Source organism: Scomber scombrus, chromosome 16, assembly GCF_963691925.1.
Source record: "Scomber scombrus chromosome 16, fScoSco1.1, whole genome shotgun sequence".
Classification (NCBI taxonomy): domain Eukaryota; kingdom Metazoa; phylum Chordata; class Actinopteri; order Scombriformes; family Scombridae; genus Scomber; species Scomber scombrus.
In genome coordinates, this window is record NC_084985.1 from 18,045,906 (window position 1) to 18,067,000 (window position 21,095).

The 21,095-nt window shown below is 39.4% G+C and overlaps 1 protein-coding gene and 1 long non-coding RNA gene across 2 annotated transcripts in view; one reads left to right on the top strand and one right to left on the bottom strand.

The window, feature by feature from the left end:
- ppp1r9a (protein phosphatase 1, regulatory subunit 9A) overlaps window positions 1-21,095 on the top strand; it is a 44,773-nt gene that overhangs the window by 19,108 nt on the left and 4,570 nt on the right. The window contains exons 5-16 of the mRNA XM_062436026.1: window positions 1,327-1,431; window positions 6,370-6,505; window positions 10,787-10,939; window positions 13,015-13,068; window positions 13,939-14,168; window positions 15,759-15,855; window positions 16,737-16,872; window positions 18,427-18,515; window positions 19,227-19,389; window positions 19,581-19,650; window positions 19,979-20,027; window positions 20,333-20,377. Coding sequence (XP_062292010.1) covers window positions 1,327-1,431; window positions 6,370-6,505; window positions 10,787-10,939; window positions 13,015-13,068; window positions 13,939-14,168; window positions 15,759-15,855; window positions 16,737-16,872; window positions 18,427-18,515; window positions 19,227-19,389; window positions 19,581-19,650; window positions 19,979-20,027; window positions 20,333-20,377 — 1,327 coding nt within the window. The remainder of the gene's footprint in view (window positions 1-1,326; window positions 1,432-6,369; window positions 6,506-10,786; window positions 10,940-13,014; window positions 13,069-13,938; window positions 14,169-15,758; window positions 15,856-16,736; window positions 16,873-18,426; window positions 18,516-19,226; window positions 19,390-19,580; window positions 19,651-19,978; window positions 20,028-20,332; window positions 20,378-21,095) is intronic.
- LOC133996447 (uncharacterized) lies at window positions 12,784-17,703 on the bottom strand. The gene is made up of 4 exons (XR_009927217.1): window positions 17,692-17,703; window positions 17,424-17,486; window positions 13,902-14,113; window positions 12,784-13,056 (listed from the first exon to the last, which is right to left on the bottom strand). It is a non-coding gene; the product is annotated as an uncharacterized LOC133996447 (long non-coding RNA).

Genomic DNA, 21,095 nt, shown 5'->3' on the forward strand with positions numbered 1-21,095 from the left:
ATTCAAATGCAAATTGCATTTTTTGTATTAAAAATGCTAGTTGTATTGTAGGAATAATACAGTATAATTTTAACTCACTGGAGTGTCCTGCTTGACTACTATAGGTCTTTTTTACACCCTTAAAATTGATTGAAATTTCATCCCAACCTTTATTTTTCTTTTCTTTTAAAAAAAATAGGTTCAAATAGGCCCTCAGTTGTACTATCATCCGGCACATTAAGAAATCATTGTCAAGATGCTGTTCAGATTTCCATTTTTTATCAAATACAAAGCATTTAACTCCTTTGAATATGTTGAATGTGAAGCAGAATGTGTTCCTTTTCTGACAAACCACTGATAATCTAAAGGTTCAGGATAAATGGAGGCTACTGTTTGATAGTGAAGGTTAAGTGAATAATGCTCATCTATTTATCTTAGTAGAATTAGCTAAAACTCTCACAAAGCAATAAGTCAGTATCCTATCAATCATTGTCAGCTTTATGCAATGGAATGTGCTGATTGGACAAGATTAAAATGGTCTTTGTTCACAGATATTGAAAAGTTTGATAGAAGATTCACTCATCTTGCGCTTTGTGCCACATTATTTACTCTAGAAGGAATGACTCCAGGAGAAATTGCCTTGGCAAGGTTGAAGCCGAACATATACAATTCAGTCAAGAGTGGGTTGTGATGCATGTGTTGTGCTTTCATGACTTCATGCAGTGAAGTATTAAAACAATATGCTGTTTTCTTGAAAAATAATGAGAGATATTTTCTCTGTTTTCTTCATTTGTCAAACAGCCAATTCAGAATCCCTCTAGGTCTGCTTTTTATACCGATTTTCAAGCAGAAATAAATTGAATATTTAGTAAGGACATCTTTTTTAAGTGATGTATTCACAAGTTCTCCTTTCATTAGTCGTGAATCACAGGAGTTTCATCTCAGGACAAGAACTTATCTGACCTCCCCTCGTGTCCAGAGCGGGGCAGAAATGCCCGCTGTGTTGTGGCCTGGAGTGAAAGCCCGGCTGTCCTCTGTGTCCTTGTTAACCCTCCTAGTTTGTTTTGATCCTCATCTCTTCTGTCTCTTGTTTCAGTAATAGTCTGGAGCTATCGCAGTGGAAAGTCTGCCACTGTTGCAATTTGAAAATGTTGTGAATATGCATGGTAGGGTTATCGTTTGTCTCTTGCACTTCCATTTTCAAGAGGAACAGTGTGTTCTACTTTCAGTTCACATTTGCACACATATTGTGAATAAGTAAAACTCAATAAATCTAAACAATATTTATACTATGAAGATCATTACCCAAAGTGTTAAATGATGTTTTCGTGTGTGTGTGTGTCTCAGGATTAAGGTGAATGACCAGATCGTGGAGGTGGATGGGACCAGCCTGGTCGGCGTCACGCAGAGTTTTGCCGCCTCCGTCCTCAGGAACACATCAGGAGTAGTCCGGTAAGACATGCACACAAACAGTAACAAAAACACACTAATTAAAGCAAATGATTTGTTTTTCTTAAAGCACCTAAAGAATTCTGCTTTGAGAGCGACATAGTGACACACACATTACTTTAAAACTAATGAGAATTAATTTAAGAAAGTAATTGCAACAAGGGGAATTAAATTGGACAGTTAAAATTATGAGACTTTAATATTAAATATAATTTTAGCTTCAGTGCTGGAGGAATTTCTTTTCATGGCATACACACATACACACACACACACACACACACACACACACACACACACACACACACACACACACACAACACTTGGGTATTGTATTAGTCATTTAATTAGTTAGTTATTTAATTAGTTATGTGACCCATATATATTTGTCACACCTGTGAGTACTCATGTAATTTGGCTGAGCGAACCTGAAGAAGCTACAGGCAAAACATGTTGTTAGCTCCCAATAAAGTCACAGCAAAGTTATTTGAATGTGTGGTGGATATTTTTGATCTTCACCTAACATGCACCTGCGACTGACCAGCACCTGATTGAAAATAATGACTGCATGGGGAGTTTTGTTTGCTCGTATATTTTCACCCACTAATGAGGATATGTGGATTACCATAAGATTATAGAAACTAAAGTCTGTCAAGCAGCTATCCATCCTAAATGCAGACTACTGTCAGTTTCCAACATAATTACTAACAAACGCATGCCTCTAAATGACATCCTTTTACATTCAGCAATAAGTGAGGTTTCAGTGGGAAAAGACAGAGAACAATCTTCACTTTCACTACCACTTTGTGCTGTAATTCTGAATTCTTTTAGTCTTGTTGTCATGGTGCAGAAGTTGCACAACGGCTTCATAAATGCCGTGCTGAGCTGCAGCACACTGTGAGCAAGATTTTCCTTGGCAGACTCTTTAACTTCATTAGTGCTTCTGAGATAGGTGAAGAAGTGGAAGCAGAATATCTGACAAAAGTCTTGTGTGTTTGACAGTGGAGCAGTTTCTGGCTGGGTCCACTCAGAGCAGAAACAAGCAGTGGGAAGGCAGACAGCACACACACACACACACACACACACACACACTCACACACTGACACTCAGCATGACAGGAAGGCTTTGATTTGGGAAGCCAGCGCTGTCCTTGGCGATGCTGTAGGCCTGCCATCTCAGCATTCAGTTATTTCTTGTCTTTCTTTTTTATATGGTTTAGTGATGTATTTTCTGTCTTTGTTTTGCCACCATCTTCAGCCTTTGTGCGCCCGCTTTTCCCTCAGACCCCTGATTTTACTCTTCCTCTCTGTCACTATCCCTCTTTCTCTTGTGCTGTTTATATACCTCCTGTTTATACCTTTTTCTCCTTTTGTCCTGCTTCTGTTTAATTTGCTCCATTCATCCATCCATCCATCCTTCTATAGACAAACTACAAAGTGACAAGACAGCTGTTATATTGCTGTTGAATAAACCAAAGGCCTCAGTGTGGTTTTCACCCTCAGTCACCACGTTCCCTGTAGGATACAGACTTGGAAAGATAGATGGGTGTATGGACAGCACAATGTCCAATGAAAACTGGTGGCTGAACAAAGACACGTTCAACAGCAACAGAACACACTGTCAATTGGACAGATGCTGTTTGCTGAACTAATATTGACAATGAAGGTTTTCCACATACCAGGATCTGACTATAAAGGTGAGGTAGCCATGAAAAGGTGCCACCTATCACCTGTGCATCTATTTACCAAGTAAAATAGATTAATATGAGCTGTGCAGAAATATTTACAGTCTAAAAGTCTATGATTACTCATAAAATATAACTCAATTGAATTAAAACATTAATCTAATATTTGGAAATTACAATAGTGTGACAGTTTTAACAACTTGGGATGATAGTGGTCGCTCTATACTTTCAATTTAATGTTTTTAATCACCAGACCTATTTTCACTCTTCTCTTCCTCTCTCCTCTCTCACTTTTTCAATTTTTCTCCATCACGTCATCCACTCTCTACACCACCTCCTCCTCCTTCTCGGTAAATCCTTCCCCCTCTCTGTCTGATCACCAGAGGTTTTATGACCAACTGTCCTAGATTTACCATTTTAGCTATATTTAACCTTGACTTCCAGCAGCAAATTGTCCAGGTTTTGAAGTCAGACCACAACCCCCTCAGGGTGAAGACACTATATTTTTAAGATGCTGTCATATAGATCAACTGGGGGGAAACACAAGAAAAATATGAATTTTGTAACATAATGTAAAACATAGAAAGCATGGCTTGTCTCACTTCTAGAAGATAGTTGTTGAATTTAGACTTTAACCCAAAATTATATAATCCACTTTAGTCAGCCAAAAAGCACTCAGACTAATTGTGTGAGTCGCATTAACATAATAATCTTAAACTCTAAAAGGGCCAAGCTGACATGCATTTTCAGCACCTGTCTTTGTAAAATCCCCTTACACCTCAACATATTTCTTTTTTAATTATACGGTTTGCAATATTCTACATTCATCTAAATGTCAAGATGGCCAAAACCAACAATTAATTGATCCTATTAACAATTGTTGCATGTATAGTCTAACCCTGATATACCTTTGTGTCATAGAGCTCCACTGTTGTTCAAAAAACTACTAAAACCACATAAATGAGCCACACTGTTGCACAGGGTGATATTTTCCTCCATTATGGCAATGGGTACTGGTTTATTTTTAGTCACCATATTGTCCCTCTGTAAACACTCACTAGAACACCAAATGTGTATTAATCTGCAGCTGAAAATAGTCCCTAACAAATGTTTTGGTTACTCCTGTTTGAGTTATGTTTAATAAAATCTACAGTGCCCAGCTGTTTTAGGAAACTATTTAGCTTTTGTTAATGAAATAAACTATATATTTGTGATCCATCTATTTTTTAAAGATTTACATCATCCGTAAGATTGAATCGGTTTAGAGCTGATTGTCACAGACAGAGTGGGGAAGTCGACAAACTAACACATATTACTTTTGGTCTTTTAACGGGATTCATGGAAATTGAGAAAAATATAAAATAACACCATCATTATTCTTTAAGTAAGTCTATAACAATACACCAAATGTTCACAACCTACAGATGAATTTGAACAACAAGCTTGGCCTTAAAACATAATACATACTACATCTCCACCATGGTTGACCAGTCATATCTGTTATGTTTGAACCTGTACTGACATCCTCAAATGTCTGTCAACCCATTACCAACTAATGGAGAAGACACATGTCCTGACCTATACCACTTCTCACTGCATCACTTCTCCATTCTTCTTCCTGTACTTGAACTTTACGTTTCACTTATCAACAATCTTGATCGGTGTAGAGTCCCTTTGAGTTCTTGTACATACTGTATATTCAGCACAAGTTATGCCTGTATTAAAAGGAGTAAATTAGATTAATTGTGAAGTTTCAGCAATTGAATTGACATAACTCTGTGTGAGGCAGCCCCAGAACAGTGGGAGGCAGGGAGGCACCAAGACAGACTCCCCATGCGTGAGGAGGAGGCTGTTTCCAGGTCAGCTGCTCTTCAGACCTCCCTGCTGTCCAAAAGCTTCATCCACTACAGCACTTAACTTGGCTAGCATCCTCATTTTTTCTTTCTTTTTTTCTCTCTCTCTGTCCTACCCTTCAGTTGTTCCTTCACATGTAGATCAAGTACGGCTCTCTGCTGGAACATAAGGCCTTTTCTACATCGCCTTTAGAAATATATGAAAGAGCTCTTGGGGACTGAATTCACTTGATTAGACCCTGTCTCAAAGCCTCTCTCTCACTCTCTCTTTCTGTCTATCTCTGCACACAGACAGCACATACTTTAGGAACAAGCTCACACATACACACACACACACACACACACACACACACACACACACACACACACACACACGCACACAGTTATAGGGTCCCTGCTGGGTCGGAGATTTCCTGGAATAGGTCAGAGAAATTGTTATCCATCGCTACTTGGTTTTGGCAGAGTTAGAGAGGAGAATAAACTAAAGATTATGAATTTTCTTTTAGATAGCAGTATCATTATTTATAATAATGTTATGAGGTTTGAGCAGAAGCATGCAGGGAGGAATACATCATTCTGCTTTCAGATTAATGATAATGGGAAATATGCGCCCTTGACTGTAGACTTCCTCCAACACACGCACAGCATGCAGGAAAGCATATTATTAACTTCAGTTTCAAGGGAGTGATTGCATAATTTTCAGTTTTCCAAATGTCATCTTGTGCTCTCTCCCCCCATTTTATTTCTTTTTATCATGTCTTTCAACTCCCTGGTTAACTCTTATGGTGCTTGTAACAGGATATATACTGTAGTAAGGTCCCATGTCAATAGCTTGGGGGCACAGCCTGTGGCTCTCTCCACTTCCGTGCCAATGGCTAATGACAGGCTGCCTGGCTGAGCTGACTGCCCTCTCACATTATTATGTGTGTCCTGTCTCCCTGCCCTGCCCTGATACGTCAGCAGATATCGCTGTCATTGCTATATGGCTGTGGGTGTCTGCTGCTCTCAAAGAGCGACGGCTGTGTTAATTTCTCTTTACAAACACGCAACGCTTTCTCAACACTATGAGAGAAATGGACTAGAAATTTCATAAATGCTTAAATATATACACGCCTTTAAAAGGTCATAAGTATTAGGTATGATGTATCAGAGGAGGTATTTCCCATATGATTTGCCACATCCTGTTGTAGCTACCCTTTCCACTAGAAGCACTCGGGGCAGATTTTCTGGAGAGAAAAAAAGCTCATACACTGAAGATAAAATTGTTTGTTTATTAAATGAAAATGCTCATGTAAGTGTCAGCTTTGTTTTTAAAAATGTGCAATAACTGTTATGTAAGCACAGGCTGGTTGACTCAGTGTGTGTGCACATTGCCAGGACTGTCTACAACAGTTCGTGTTGTTGCAGGTTTGTGATTGGCCGAGAGCGTCCGGGTCAGCAGAGCGAGGTGGCCACACTCATCCAGCAGACCCTGGAGCAGGAGAGGAGACAGAGAGAGCTGCTCGAGCAGCAGTACGCCCAATACGACGCTGATGATGATGAGGTAATGACCAAGCATACACTCCTGGACACGGCCTCTGTGCTGAAGGTGGATTAACGTGTTGTGCTTACATTGTAATGTAGAGTGGATGCAAATAGCCAAGATACAGTTCGCTTGATAACAGTTCTTAGACTCATAAAGGTCATTATATTTGCATTAATTTAAAGTTCATCTGCACACCTCTTATACATGACACTACATATGGAAAATGAGGCTTAATGTAAATAGTTCCTTTCCAATGACAGTTACCTGGATGTTTCAGCATCATAACACCATAAAACTGATTGACAGTAAGCTTTGATGCCGACAAAATAAAACACTCTCTCATACACACACACACACACACACACACACACACACACACACACACACACACACACACACACACACACACACACACACACACACACACACACACACACACACAAACACACACACACACACACATGCTAAGAGGACACCATGTGAGCTTCAGACCTAGAAAGCATCACTCAGCGTTTCCCCTTCTATTTCTGCTGCTTACTCACACTGCATTTAATCCACCAGCTACTGAGCTCACGGCATGTGTGTGTGTGTGTGTGTGTGTGTGTGTGTGTGTGTGTGTATGTGTGTGTGTGTGTGTCCTGGAGACACACATGCATGCAAACACACTCAAACAACATAGTAACATGAATCAATGTGCAGTGCACCGTTGCTAATACACATGCGTAGATTTACATTCAGACACACACACACACACACGCACACACGCACATACACACACACACACACACACACACACACACACACACACACACACACACGCACACACGCACATACACACACACACACACACACACACACACACACACACACACACACACACACACACACACACTCACTCAAGCATACCCTCTCATGCATAAGAAACTCCTCTCCAGGCACTGGAAGCTGAACCCAACAGCCATAATCACAGCCACATACACATGTAACACTGTCAGCTCTCATTAAAGGTCCTATAGAGAGTCAAGACTGGAATCCAGTTGTATGAGAAGACCTCACCATGTAGATCCTAATTTAAGCACACAAGAAACCTTACTTCTTGTGTTATCTTCCAAAGCTCTACCATGGTTTCGCATCTTGGCGATATAATGAAAATAAAACTTGAACAGCCCTTTCAGCCATTCCAGTGTTCCTGCAAGGATGCATAAACATAAGAGTTGTGATTGTTAATTGCTAATCCATACATAGATAACAAACTGCTTTAAAAACACACTTCAAACCGTGGTGCAGCAACTGCCAATATGGTAAACAGTTACAAAACCAATGCAAAGATCTATGGCACAATAAAAAGAGCTCATCAATATTAACGTCTCTATAAATATTAGAACGAGTTCTCACTGGGTGGGCAGGGAGGGACGTTATTTCTCACTTAGTGCTACCCGGGTCGACATGACAGACAACTCTTTATTGGAAGCCGGGGCCCGGGTCCCAATTGCTCCCTCAGTTAGTAATAAACATCACACACACACACACACACACACACACACACACACACACACACACACACACACACACACGCACACACACACACGTCAGACCACTTTTGGCTGTGATTATATGTAATCTAACACACATGCAGGCCCATCTGTCAGTAGTTAGATGTGAACACACACATGGGAAAAGCACTGACACACACATACAAAACAAAATATTAAAGTCTGACGATTCCCATATTAACCCTTAAAAACAACAGAAAGATAGACTAAACTGACTAAATTAAAGAAGTGCTTAAACAATTATTTGTTTAGTTTTTATTGTTTATTATATATAACTGAATAAAAGGCAGATTGTCCCACAGAAGTCAACAAATTAACACCATCTTTAGGCACAAACACATACACGCTGTGTTCATCATAGAAGATGGTTAGTGAAGATACACAACATAAGATCTTTCATGTCATAAAACAACTCAACAGGGTTGTATTATTGCAGAGTTTCAAATACTGTGCATTGACAAATATCCATGTTTTTTGATTACAATTACTCTGAACAACAGAGTTAGGCTGACATGAGGCATCCACATGCTTATTAAAGAGCTATCAGAAAAATTCCCAGTCGTAAAAACGATTTAAATATTGGAGAGAGAGGTAGTTTCTCTATTGATATAAACATAATTATACAAAAATATAAAACACAACCTTAAGTGATGAAATAACATTAAGTCTATACTATATTCCATTTATATATATATGATAATATGATACTATGTATAGTATTAAATATTCTGTAAGCTCATACACTGACTCAAAGCTTCTTACAGTGGCTCTTGTGTAGTCAAAGGAGCAGTAAGTGATAGTCATTATGCAAAAATCATACTCGTATTAGACATTCATAGTGCAGGTCATCATTTGCTGAGCACCCTCTAAACAACAACAGGCTTTCTCCTCAGATTGTTCCATCCTCCTCTGATTCTCCATGCATATGGTTGGAGGGGATGCATTTATCATATGCAAATTAGTGTTTGACTGCCTTCCCATGTATTCAACGGTTTACTCCACCTCCAGTAAATGAGACCTTAATATACAACGCTGGTACCATGGCAACAGGCAAGCCTATTATGAAGTGGAGCTCTGTTGGCCATGCGTGCAAACAAATCAAGCCTGGATACCGTTATCTGGGTGGGAGATGGATGGAGGGCAGTGCAGTGAAATAGATGAGGAGAGAATGTAAGCCAAGAAGATGAGCGAGTATGAGACCAAGTGTGTGTGTGTGTGTGTATGTGTGTGTCTCACGTGTGTGGGAGAGATTAAGACAGAAAGATGACAGAGAGAGATAGATTGTAGACAGAGATGCAGGGCCATTTACATGTAAATTCACATATAAATGATAAAACGACATCAACCTGGTTGCTCAGGAACATTTTTAAAAGACTGATTTGATAGGAAGAAAGAAAGTTAGATGGGATAGTTGCATGATTTCAAGAGGAAGACAGCAAATATTTCCACTGAAAATATCCGGCTCAGTTGGTCATTTGCCAAAAAGTGAATCAATCGATCCACATAGATCTAACTCCTAATGGCCGATGTCACTATTCATTACACAGACACAAACACAGGGTGGAACACATTCAGCCTAATAGCCTATATTACTGGCAAGCCACAAAATATAGATCAAATGTTGTTTAATACAACTTCTAAAAGCAATAATAATTATTATTTGATTTTTATTCAGGATTTTAAATAAAAGATAAATAAGTTTGTAACCTTCTTGCACATGACACAAGATAGTGACTTGTATTTAAAGATCCCATCAAGACAATATGCCCCTTTGACTAATGATCTGTTACTCACATTTTTCCACAAAAAAGTTTAATTACGTCCTTAAAAATTCTTAAGATTACATCTCCTCCTCTCCCCTCACTGAAAAATTCAGAATCAATTATGAAGAATGAAAATAAGTTTAACTGCTGGACACAAAATGTCCCTTCACTTAAATGTCTATTCTCAGTGTTTATGCGCTGGAGGCTTCAAGTATCCACATCACACTTGTATAACTGGACCAGGAGCTGGCTCCAAACTATTTGTGACATCACAAATCCTGCACATAGGTTCACATATTACACTCAGATTTAAAATGAGTGCAGAGAAACTTTCTTCTTCAGTAGGTAAATGTGAAAACTGCCTGCTAGTGTCAAACTCTGCAAACACATCATTCTGCACATTGAAGCTTAAACATTAAAATGAGGGAACAGGGCAAAAAAATACATTTTGAAATCATGAAAAGTAATGTTCAGATTTAGCAAATGGACAATATTTTGCAGCTGTTTTCTATTTTTATAGAAGTGACACTTACGCTTCACTGGTCTGTCAAAGCAATTAATTTTTGACAAAGTTTTGGGAAACTAAGCGGGTTTCCGAAATGTTACATAAAGGATAGCATTAAAATAGCATTACTTCTGCAAAATAGAAAGTGACAAGAAAGTGGCATGAGTTAAATGGATAGGAGTTATTTTTAGAGCCTGACACGCAACGTGTAGCAGGTAGAGTAACGTGATGCACTCTGACTGGTGCTGCTATTAGAGTTGATGTGAGATAGACGAAGAGGGAGAAAGATGACAAACAGATGCTGCAGTTGGACAGCTGGGTGTTTGTTTTGCAGTGTGCTGAATCCTTAAAGTACTCTATAGGCTCACATTTTTTATAAAATACTTACATGTCCTTATGTGCACTGAAATATATTTAACTTTAATATACTTAATGAAAGCAAGGAGACTGTGTACTGACTTTGCACTCCCTCTTAAAGCAGACAGGGGAGTACGCCACAGATGATGAGGACACGGGGACAACAGTGGCAGGTGGCGAGAAGAGCATCGAGGTGTTTGACTTGCCAGAGACAGAGGACATCCTGTCTCCGTCGGAGTTAGACGCCTCCAAACTCTACCAGAAGTTCAGAGAGGTACTGTAATTTACTTTCTCATTTACACTTCAATCCCTGCTCCTGAATATCCCAGTGTGAGGATAACACAACTGGGAGCCCACCACAATTAAAATCTAAGATTTGTTTAGTCTCCCTAATCACTAATCTGGATGATTAGAAGTGTGCATACAAATGCGATGGAAAACCCATGCTCATTACATCGCTAATTATTTGTCTTTGGTTAAAACCCACCGAGGAGGACCTGTAAAAACCTCTGAATCAATGTATATCCTGGTCTTGGCAGCCAGCCTCTGAGAATAGAAACTCATTTTGTTAAACTTTTGCTTGACATCTGTAAAACTGAGGTTGCCCTAAAACTGCGGTTATAAAATGGAGAACCAATTTACTGACAGTTAACTTGTTCATGCTTTTTTAGGCTGCTGAGAGGCTGGTAATATTGATTGAACACTCCAGCACTGTTTTTGGCACCATAGCACTTTATGTAGACTGCCACAATGGCTGTATGACACATTTAACAAATGGCTTCAGCTGCACTGCAGGCACCGCAGGGGATATCGAGTGAAGCAATAATGTAATCCCTGCTCTCAGGATGTATGCATTTGTTCCATTTTCTCTATATACTGACCTCTCTCACCCATAGTGTAGCTTTTACCTTTTTTCTTTTAAACGGCTCTTGTCTCGGCTGTCTTTTAACAAACTCACCCAAGGAGAAAGGAAGCCAGGCACACAGGGAAATAATACAGGCAGAAGATGTCATAGTAAAAACTTCTTATATTCCACATAGTGCAGAAGTTAAGAGATTAAAATTGTATATTTCAACAAACAAATATCTCAAACTATTTTTTAATCTTCTTAAGGACTTTTTTATTTGATTTAACTATTCTCTTCCATGCTGCTGTTCAGATCCCTTTACTTTTTAATGGTTCTTTTTAACTATGTTTTGTGGCCAAGTGCAACTAATCCTTACTTTGTCAACACAGTAGAGAGACAGAGTATTGCTAATACAGAACACACACATACTACTAAAATGCTCTCCTTAAATCTCTGTCGCACGTCTCATTAAAAACTGTTTGGGAATGCTCCACACAGTCGGCTCACCATCAGAGATAGTAACAAGCTACAGAGCAAGATGCTATTAGTGCAATCAGCTTCATGACATTCACTGAATTGTAAGTGCAGTATCTAGGTTGTGTGCATAGATTTCATTCTCATTTAACCAACTTACAAAAGCCTGGTGTGTGTGGCCCAACATGGTTCAAACTCACAAAACCGTAATTTAAATTCTCTTCAAGATGTCACAATAATCAAAAATACCAATTATGCAGCCAAAACAAACATCAGTTTATGCATCACAATTAATAATCATAAGTGACATGCTTTTTTAAATGTAAATATGCTTTAGGAGTTTTTTAAGTGAAAAACAAAGCTTAAAAATGTAAAAAAAATAAGTCTGATTAGTGTGGATATTGTTGCACTTCACCTCTAAATGTTACCATCTTCACTCCTTCACCTCTTGCTGGATCTCTTATTTTCCTTTTCCTCCTACTTCCTCATCTCTTGTTCCGTATCTAGGTCTTTATCTCCATTTCTTCTCTTCCATTTCATTTTTGCCCTGTCATTATCTTTCTCCCTCTCTGTCTCTAAATGACTGACTTCAGATACATAACTCCTTGTTGCTCTTCGTTTCCAACGCTTTTTTCCCCATATAACACACCACATATCATACAACATCTAAGCCATTTTGTTTCCACTTCAGTCTTAAAACTTTTTCAGACATTACATCAGAAACAAGTAATGTATTTCAGTTATCTCACAAAATTACAACTTTAGGGTCAGAGAAATTGATGAGTTTTTAGATTTAATGTTATGTTAAATACAGATCTGTCCATATCCATTGCCTTTCCATGCCTCTTCTCTGAGAGTGCGTGTCATTGCTGGAGCTGGGATGCTGTCAGGGGAGGACAGGGTCTGCTGCCTCTGTCCGTCACACTGTATCGACAGCAGAGAGAGGCTGCGCAACCATGCATTTGATTTTCTGACTGCCCTCTCTTTCCTCTCCTATCTCCTCTGTTCTCCGCCACTGTTTCCTACAGCTCCAGATCAAACACACAGTGACCGAGGCCGAGATCCAGAAGCTTAAAAACAAGGTAAGAGATTAAAACTGTCAATGTGAAGACTGTGTGTGGGTTCAAATGACAGAACTTTGTCTGAGTTCAAACTATTTGTAAAAAAGTGCTGAACTTGTGTCAGGACAACAGAGGATCAGGGGTTCAAGCTAGGTAGGAAAGCTTTAGGAATAGATTTTATTCATTAGAAAGGGATACGAAACTAATTACTGTACAAAACTATAGCTATTAAGGAATCTGTTTCTTTAAAAAAAAAGATTTTAAGTACAGTATCTACAAATATGAGGGGAAAAAAATCAACCTTCCTGTAATAATGTGTAATTGTTTTCATTGCAGTTTCACCTTAGACAGAAAGTCTATTGCAATTGCATATATAATTCAGTAGTGTGCCTTCAGTTTTCTGTAAAATGTCCTTGTCCTTAGTTCTCAGTGTCCCTTAAGTAAGTAAGAAAGTGTGAACACCCGGTAGAGTATCTGTTTGTTTCTCTTTCTGCAGCCCAGAAGCGCTGGTTATGTGTATAATGTGTAATTTATTACAGTACATTTAGTATATGTTATAATGTACTGTGAGAAGTCATAAGAAAAGTGGTGCCTTAAAACATTTTTAGTAATGCAGAAGATAATGAAATTTGTACTCTACATGCAGAGTTGGTTCCACATGTTTTTTAATGATGCAGATTTGTTTTAGTCTTGAATGTGTATGCAGATAGCAGAAATACTACACTACACACTTTATTATAGTATTTACTATGAAATGGCAACATTTTAAAGCATTTATACCAAAAATAACACATATAACCTTCTGTTTAAAAAGTATAGTATTCCTTGATCAGTATTGCTGTAATACATTATACCATTCTTTATCTTTCCTCTGTCTTTGCCCACTTCCAGTTGGCATCAGTGGAGCGAGAGAAGCAGCGGTGGGAGAAGGAGAAGAGCCAGCTGAAGGCCAGCATCGAGGAGAACAAGGAGAGGATGTTGAAGCTGGAGAGCTACTGGATTGAGGCGCAGACCCTCTGCCACACGGTCAATGAACACCTGAAGGAGGCCCAGGCCCAGTACCAGACTTTAGAGAAAAAGTACAACAAAGCCAAGAAACTCATCAAAGACTTCCAGCAGAAGTGAGTGTGATGGTCATCCTAGAGAGGGTGAAGGTGCTGACTATGACTTAGAAGATGAGGAAAGGACTGTTTCTGGTTAAAGACACACATTCAACATTATTTCCATTTTGGTACAACATTGTGGCTGATTGTGCTCTAAAAGTCTGTCTATTGCACAGGTTGGAATAGAAAGTCAGAGGAAATAATTTTGCCTATGATTGAGATAATGTATATCAATTAAATTGCTCATCTTTGTGGTGAAACCACATATGATCACAGAATGTCTTAAGACTTTACTTTATGCACCACTGGAAACAACAATAATCAGCATTTCAGACAGAAGTGATCAAGAAACAACATTTTTATGTGATTTCAGCTACGATCAAGCTTTGCTTGTGGGAAAAAATTATATCCATATGTGCATTAATGTCTCCCACAGTGTTTTTTGATACTACCTCTGAGGGGCGCCAAAACCAAAAAGCTCCAAATTGTAAACACAGTGGCTTGATCCAAAGAAAAGATGAAGTTATTTACTTCTGTAAAGTCTGAATTCAGTGCAGGACAAGGCTAAAGTTTGATCATTTTTTTAGTAATCTCACAGTCTTTATCAGAAGATGGTGTTTGTCTTAGCATTTACTTGATCATGTTATAACAGGTGGTTGCACATAATGGAGAGATCTAACCTCTCTCTCTCTCTCTCTTGCCTCTCTTGATGTGAATGCCCTCCTGTATCTCCTCCTTAATCTGTTGATTCCTGGCAGCCTGTCTGAACTCACAATTGATGCTTATTTAGTCTGTCCTCCTCTCTGTCTTATCATTGCTGAGCTCTATGTCTTCCAGTCCAGACCGGTTGCTTTTGTTGTCGTAGTCTAAGGTAGAATAATACCGATAGAAACTCCTGCCACTGTGTACTTAACAGCTTGAAATGAAACATCATTTACATGTATATTATATCTCCTACACTTGAACCGTTTCTTAAATGAGGTCATTGCTTCAATCCTGCCGTTAAATGTGCGCTTTAATAAATAATTTCAGATTAAGTTATTCATTATTCCTTTTACAGCCGCCCTCACTTGCATCAGTGAGCAGAGAAGAGAATATCTTCTACATTTCCATCTCTGAGGCAGAGCCACTCTTTTTATAGCCCAAGTCTTATCCCATTTCAACAGAAAGGATCGAGTTTCCATTCTTATGCAGCCCAGCTCTCCTTATTTTCAGTGCGTTGATCTCTTTGGTCAGTCCCATCACAACCTCTCCTGTTCAGCTCCGGTCTGACTGCTACTAATTGGCTGTGGCCCTGCAGGTCAAATGGATGCTAACGGATGAAACAAAATGCTCCATGCTGATCTGTAGCAGAGGAGAGAAAGCAAGCTTCCAATCCAAAAGCAGTGTAGGCATGAGGAAGTGGTTGTATTAGGGATGTGTGTGTGCTCTGTGGGTGTAGATATGTGACTTCCTAAAAACAGCCTTGGCACTCTGTCGCAGAGCTAGAGCCAGGCACTGTCACACATGGTGACACACACCCACACACACATAAATGTGTCCTGTCTTCTTGTGTTAACACACACCCACACAGCTCATTACAATCTCTTCTCCCACTTGTCCCTCCAGAGAGGTGGAGTTTATCCAGAAGGAGGATGCAGAGAGGAGGCGACTGGAGGAGTCTGAGAAAGCTCACCTGGCTGAGATCCAGGGACTGCAAGTCAGGGTAAACCAGATCCTTTTCTGGCTATCTCTTACTTCTATCCTCTGTATATCTCTTACTGTAGCTGTTGTAGCTGATGTGAAAATTGGTCTCGTAGCAAAACAGACATCTCTGAAGTTGAAATAACCTCATTAACACTGCAGTTCTTCCTTTGGCTTAATTATCCACAATATTGCTGGGTTTTCTTTTATACCATAGGCTGTAAATAACATAACATAACATAACATGAAATTCAACCCAAATCCAGTAATCAGCATGATCAAAAGCAGTTTGTCTTGTTAACAGCATTCTATCGCAACTTTTTTCCCCCCTCCAGCATGCTTTTAAATTTAGCTTTTTCTGCAACGTCTAAAACTGTCTGTTTCCTTAAAGGACAGTGACAGCAGACAGCTTTGGTATCCGGGGACCTGTGGTCGGTTGTGTTGTCAAATCCTGTATTGATTTTCTGCTTTCCTAGTCTAAGAACATGACAGATGTGTTGTTTTCTGCTCAAATCTCAGGCCATGCCCCACAGTTGAATGGGTAATCAACCGGACTGTGCCCTACTATTATTCTGCACGCTGAGCACTTTTTCTCCTACTGCACTGCATTGTGAAGGGTGAATGGTAAAGTGTGGCACAGGAAAGAATGATGGAAAAACAGTATAATCTGAACAAAACAGGATTATGCTTTCACTTAACTTCTATACTGTTAAAAAATCTGTACGTCATGTTCCCTTTGCCAACCCCTGCTAGAGACGTTAGTATTTTCAAATGCAATATCCAAAGATGAATTATGAACTCCTCATAATGTCAGCCATTTATTCCAGTGTTTCAGAGCAGATGTTTTGACAGGTTAAAGCCTACAGCTGATTAACATTGATCGGTTCCTCCCTGTCACTGCAGATTGCAACGTTAGAGTCGGAGCTAATGCAGCTGATGAAGCAAAACGGCATCCAGGTCAACAACAACAACAGCAACAGTGCTGAGAGGCTCAGCGCTCAACAACACAGCCCCAACATAGCTGCAGCACAAGCCAGAGGTCAGTTTATGGCCATTTATATCTGTGCGAGGATCATTATTAACATGTTTCTGCTTTAATGGATAAAATGCACTTGGCGGACCCCTAAACTAGGAGATAGTCAGATTACTTAATTGTGACAGCTCCTAATACTTATGTCTGAAAATACTTTAAATACCTTTTCAAATGTTAAACGTATTGATCCCTCAGATGATCCATTATGCAACTCTCAACAATAGTGCTATAATGTTGATTCTTTGTACCTTGAGAAGGACATCCAAAAGTTTGGACCATAGACTGTAAAAAATAATGGACCAAGCCACCATCACTCATTGGTTTGATAACTCCTGTTTTGAAACCTCAGGTTTGGCATTTTGACCGTCACCATCTTGGATGTTTGGAGCCAGAGACCATATTATTTGGATGAGAGCATGAAGCTAACCTTTACACTAGCTGCTAGCTTGGACAGCATGGTGCATTTACAGTCTATGGTTAACTGTGATAAGGCTAATGCTAATGCTAATTTTCACTAGCAACAAAGGTTTAAAACTATTAAAACTAAGTGCACTTACCAGAAAAACTAAACGTCCTGCTCCTTAGAGGGTCTTTTAGTACAACCAAATGGGTAACAAGACCTTTTTAGGTACACAAAATATTACAGTTAACTTTCATAAACTGAAAACAAATTGAAATATTGAAATCACTTCTGCATTGGCTTCATTTTCAGAGCTTGGTTTGGATTGTCTTGTTCTGTACTCTAAATAAAAATTCTCATGCACACACACACACACACACACAAAATAAAGTACATACACACAGCTCACCGTTGGCATTTCTTACACAGATCACAAATCTTCCCCTCCTCTCTGCTGCCTCAACCCCCACATGCACTTTCACCGTTGGCCCTAGTTTCACTTTGGACTTCAAAAAACAAAACAAACAAAACAAGTAATCTATTCTGAGCGTATCTGTCCAGCTTTGTTCTCTTTGATTCTTTTTAAGCTCAGCTGGCTTCATTTCAGTGGGTGCATCTGTCAGAGCGGAGTGTGAGCACAGAAAAGTGCCATATCTGGTACTGTGCAGTGTGAACATGATAACGGAGTGATTGCATCTGCACTGATCCAAATGGCACAGACCATTATGCAACATTAAAAATGGGGGTGTTGTGGGAGACGCCTGGAACAAGATATAAAGGAGAGATGGCCTTTGGGAGGAGGAGGAAGCAAAATCGCCTGAAATGATCTCTTTCAAATTCTAATGATTCAGTCTTTGTCTCAACTGACAGCATCTCCCTATAGTCTCTGTGAAAGAGCAGAAAAATTATAATTGCCCTCCTAATTAATAGTATTACTTATAGGGGGAAACTTCATAGCTTTATTCAGCTAATGTTTTTTAATAGACTTATATAAAGGGGGTGTCAACACTGGGCCCAGGCCAAATGAAGTGCTTCTTAATGAGATTGAAACTGAAGACAACTAATGCTTTTTTTGTGGAAGTAATGCATTACGCCACAGTATATTCTTTACTCTTTAAAGGTAAATTTGTGTGTGTTTGTGTGTATGTTTGTGTATATAGACCTGAGGGAGGGCTCTCCCCACTCACCCAGCAAAAAGAAGGGCTATAGAGGAGTCGCCCGAGACAGCATCAGCTCCATAGAGGGAGAGGTTCGTATAAAAAAAAAACACACACACAAACGTTCTTACTTTTGACTTCCTGTCGAACAACATCTGTTGAAATATTGGGCAGATATGCTGATGAGCTTCATTATTCTTATTACATTATTCCCACACTTAATAAATTTCACCACAGGGTGTTTGATTAGTATGTGTGTGTTTGAGTGTCCATCAGTGTGTTTGCGTGTCTTAAACCCCTGTCCATCCCACTTAATTCCTTTAATGGATTAATTGCTATGTGTTGCTCTGCGGCACTAATTGAGTCTGTGGTGCTGTCACAACTTATTGTCTCTCCCAGTGTGATAATAACAGCGACAGTATTTTTCTGGATGAAAGGCTCTTGTCTGGCTAATGCTGTCACTTAACTCAGCGAGAGCAGGAATGAGTTCAGACAACAACTTGGATCAGAATTGGCAGTAGCACAGAGAGACCAGGCAGTGTGAGGCTTCCAGGGGAAAAGAGGTCAAGGAATTAGAAATGGTGAAAGTATGTCAAGTGACTTCTTTCAGTTTAGTCTGCGGCACTCGCTGTTCAGCTCGGTTTCCCCCTGATTTCACTTTCTTCTTCTTCTCCTCTTCCTGTGGGACCACTTCCTGTGCCTTTCCTTTTTCCCTCTTCCAATTTTGTCCATCACAATTCTCTCCCTACCCTCCCTCCACCTTTCTCCTCATCCTCTTTCTCTCCCTTTATGTCCGTGTTCAGGTCTTAGAGGGACACAGCAGTCCAGTCCACAGTCGTTCTGGTTCGATTCGTAGTGTGGCCTCTTCTGATGGAGGAGTGGTGGCCCTTAAGGCCCCGGGCAGTGCAGAGAACTCCCCCAGACGAACACGACACTTGTCGTCCACTGTGGGAACGCACCAGGACGGTTAGTGCTCACGCAAACCTCACCATGTCCCATAAATGAGTTTTATCTAACTGCAACTGTATCTATCAATAGATATTTTCCTGCAGCAACAGTCAGGATTCCAAATAACTAAGATTTTTTTTAATTACTATTTATGAAAGCTCATTAATTGAAGCAGGAGTAGTCTCAGTTTTGGGTGTTTGTGATCACAGATTCTCAGTCTGCTGCAGTGTCGAACCCCTCACGCAGGCGGGATGAGCAAAGTCAAGCTCTTGACCCTGGGTAAGATGATGATGAGTAAAATGCTCTATTTTTGTTTTGAGTTGTTCTTGTGCCAACAAACAATACACAGCAAACTCGTACAGTGTTGAGAGAATGAAGAATTTGAATGATAATCAGCAGCCACAAGGATTTATCAGTGTTTGTTATTTATGTGGGATCAAATATACCTGTTCTAGGGAAGAATTAAAAGCAATTTAAAGGGCTGTTATTTATGTATTTGTTATGGAACTTCCTCCACTCTGAACATATGTATATAAAATATTTTTGATGGCTGAAACTGTTCATCACATCTGACCTGTTTAATTTCTCTCATATCTTTCTCTCTCAGCTCCAGTGAGCCATCAGCAGAGGACAGTCCAGAGAAACTCAAGGCGAAGGTACATGAAGTTTTGGTGACTGGTACTGTACAGTGGTCAAATAATGGTTCACTTTATAGATACTTAACAGTTAGGACATGTGAAGGGCACTTTGCTCTCTATAATGTTCATGTATGTTCAGTCAGAGCAGGCTTCTTGCAGGTTTCATAAACATCATCTATCTGTTTATGAAAGCACAAACAGCTCCAGTATGTGTGGGTTGTACTGACCAGTGGTATAACAGTATGTTAGATCCACTGCATACTTTTGGTTTTGTTATGGTTTACCATTTAGCTTTGATGTATTGTTTTATTTCTGTTGAACAGACCTCCCTTACATGGCCCCACTTCTTCTCCTATTCATATTACTTGGTATTGTATTCCTTTGTGTTTTGTTCAATTATGTCTTGATCTACTGCAATGGAAGTGAGTTGGTACTAAGTGAGGTAAACAGGGTTTAGTAGCGTAGGGACTCACTATATCACAATCATAGAAATGCATGATTGCATTATTAATTGCAAGAAAATCAATGAGTGTACATATAATCCAAAATATCTCTATTTTAAGGTCTTCAGTGACACTGCAAAAAATATCCATTTTAGTGACTGTATGATCAGTGATCAGTAAATTAGAATACATTTCATTTTTGTGGGGAAAAAAAGCTTTCACCAAGTTATCCCAGAGCAAGTCAGTTTTTTTCATATTGCATCTTGATTTACCTTAATTGATACAATGAGATTAAAATGAGATTACAGTTGTTAACATGGGCATTTGTTGCAGTGGAGGAACTTGCATGGAAACTCTTTCTAATCCTGTATACAATCAGATGCGGTTACTATAAGATTAAAAATTAGATTTGTTTTGATCCTGCACCAATCCCACTCCTTTTTTCCCTTTCTAAGGACATGCTCTCAGCTCAAGACAAGTGCACATGAAAAGATAAATCAATGCAGACTTTATGCACATTAATAGTTATGTGGGGTTTTTAAGTAAAAATTCATCCCAGAAAGTCTAAACCTGTAAGTTTAAACCTTTAAGATTAGTCTCACTTTTACCTCAGACAGTACTGAGACTCAAAGAACTGCTTTAA